This window comes from Sitodiplosis mosellana, unplaced genomic scaffold (genome assembly GCF_009176505.1).
Source record: "Sitodiplosis mosellana isolate CC-2019 unplaced genomic scaffold, AAFC_SMos_1.0 Smas_scaffold_6166, whole genome shotgun sequence".
Classification (NCBI taxonomy): Eukaryota; Metazoa; Arthropoda; class Insecta; order Diptera; family Cecidomyiidae; genus Sitodiplosis; species Sitodiplosis mosellana.
The window spans coordinates 4,614,301-4,616,741 of NW_022601407.1; the positions used below are offsets into that span (position 1 = coordinate 4,614,301).

At 38.4% G+C, this 2,441-nt stretch overlaps 1 protein-coding gene across 4 annotated transcripts in view; it reads right to left on the bottom strand.

Annotated features, from left to right (window-relative positions):
- LOC129575356 (cGMP-specific 3',5'-cyclic phosphodiesterase) overlaps nucleotides 1–2,441 on the bottom strand; it is an 18,833-nt gene that overhangs the window by 1,226 nt on the left and 15,166 nt on the right. For all 4 annotated transcript variants that reach the window (XM_055458839.1, XM_055458840.1, XM_055458837.1 and 1 more), the window contains 4 exons: nucleotides 1,158–1,481; nucleotides 728–881; nucleotides 398–557; nucleotides 128–295 (listed from right to left, as the gene is read on the bottom strand). In XM_055458839.1, coding sequence (XP_055314814.1) covers nucleotides 128–295; nucleotides 398–557; nucleotides 728–881; nucleotides 1,158–1,481 — 806 coding nt within the window. The remainder of the gene's footprint in view (nucleotides 1–127; nucleotides 296–397; nucleotides 558–727; nucleotides 882–1,157; nucleotides 1,482–2,441) is intronic.

Here is a 2,441-nt window from a genome sequence, read left to right on the forward strand (position 1 = left end):
AGAGAGAGAGAGAGAGAGAGAGAGAGAGAGAGAGAGAGAGAGAGAGATAGAGAGAGAAGAAGTATGAACAAATAAGTTTTTGGTTACGCTATTTACTTTAAATTAAGCGAACATGAGTGATGCATACCCCATTTCGACTTTTTCGGCCAAATCTTGCCAGTGATTTCGATTATTTAGCGTTCCTTGGTATAGTGGTTTGATCCATGGGAATGTATCCGATAACATTTTATACAAAGGCAAACAAATCATATCGATGAAACTCACTTGCATCGTCGGTAATTCATCCTTTCGTTCTCTGTAATCATAATATTTTTTCTCAATTAATATTCAACCCTATCTTCATTCGCTCACTCGCTCTCGTAGTCGTTGAGCGCTTTGGATAAACAACAAATATTACCGATCCATCATGGCGATGGGTTTTGTGTTGAGTTGTAGCTTTTCAAGGTCACCCTGATCGAAAAATTCATCGGCAACCAATTTTGCAACCCGATGCTGTACCTCCCACGGTTTTGCGATGGCACTCACATCACATGCAGTCATCATCATACCACAAAGCACTAAAATTAGTCGTTACCAACAGATTAAATAATTAGCCACATGATGGAATAGATGGGGAAAAAACTGAACGATATCACTTCCTCTCTCTCGCTCGCTCGCTTTCTGCTTCTCTTCAGAGAAAGAGCGAGAGACCGAAAGGCAGCAATCCCTTTGAGACTCATTGACTTACATTCCTTTTTGTCCTCGTTCTGCCAATCAAATTCGCCATTCTCCACATAATCGGCAAATTTTTTGTATTTATCAAAATACATTGCTAAGTCGGTTGATAAGATCGCCTCTTCGACAATCTTCATAACGCGTCTATAGTCGTCCGGCGAGAGTGCCTGCATCAACGATAAAATGCAAAACACACGCATTATATTATGAAAGCGAAAAAATATGTGAAATATTAATCATGATCCGTTCATCGAAAGTGAATTCTTGTGAACATGTACTAGATGAAAGTGTTCCATAAACCCGGATAATGCTAAGCAAAGTGGTGAAAAGCTTTTTGGAATTGATTTTCATTTTATCCAAATTGATTCTTGTGGTTGCACCATCCGAAGTACACTTGAACATGTGTTTTGCATGTATTTTATTTGAAACTTGGATTTTCTCACCTGGAATATATTGTTTCCCTCGGAGCTCAAAATCATGATGCACTGATCGAAATGATGGTGTTCCATGGTGCTGGTTGTGTACAAAATGGCCAATGGGCTGGTTGTTTTCGTTTGAAATGAATTGTTTGTACCACGATGGTCGAGATCATGGCACAAGCACGCAACAAGCAGTCCAAGTATTTCCAAGTCAGTAACAAATCTCTCCATTTTTCCGGTTTTCATCATGGCAAACATGGTTTGGGTGACATTGAGTGCATGTCGCCAATTGTGGTATTTAACGGGACGGTAATTTTTCTTAACGCTCAGTATCCAACGGCACAACACCTATAGAATAGAAAGACGAAGAAAGAAAAGAAAACAATCCGATATACATAGTGGCACGTAGACGCAAAATATGTACGAAAATACGAGCGATGCAAAAAATACCGTTTATATTTAGCCGGTTGTTATTTTTCCGTTTTGTTTTGTTTTGGCTTTTGTGCAAATAGAGGGTCCCATTGCAGGGTTGGTATATTATTTGGATAATTATGTTTTGTATGTGTAATTAAAGCTAGTGTTGACTTAACATGCGTGACGATTTCATTTAGGCAAAAACCTTTCGTCATCAAATGTTGACATTACGGCAGATTTTCGTATGGCCAACACATAAATACAATTCTTTTTTTTCGGAACAATTTGCCTCAATGATGTTCAAAATGGCAAGATATGTGATCCGGCTAGGTTTATTGCCTTCAAGCTACCTAATGCCCTCATTCATTAGGATGATAGCATCCGAATCCATTTAGTTTGACCACACAGTGGAATGAGTATGGTTTGATGACATAGTTGTTCACTATTATTATCTTATTGACATACAAAAGCTTTTGTGTACAACTACACAACAAATAGCACCCAAATAATAAGGAGGTTGAATTAACCCAGAATTACCTTTCGTTCAAATAATTATTCAAAAATGCTATGAGGTATGTGTACTGGCGCAACACGCAACGAAAGTGTGTGGTATCTGGAAGATGGTTTCAGTGGCAAAGCTTTCGTTCCACGGATGTTTTAATTTTATACACTTGAGCATTCAATCATTTTGAAAACGAGAAAGAGGGAGAGAAAGAGAGAGCGATACTGAAACCAAGACCAAGAATATGTGTGTGTCTGTGTTTTGTTCGGACGGTCATCAAGAGTCGATAAACAAAACGTGCATAATCAATATGTTATTAATCCAGTTTTATAGAAAGATTTCCATTCTCTCTCTCTCTCTCTCTCTCTCTCTCTCTCTCTCTCTCTCTCTCT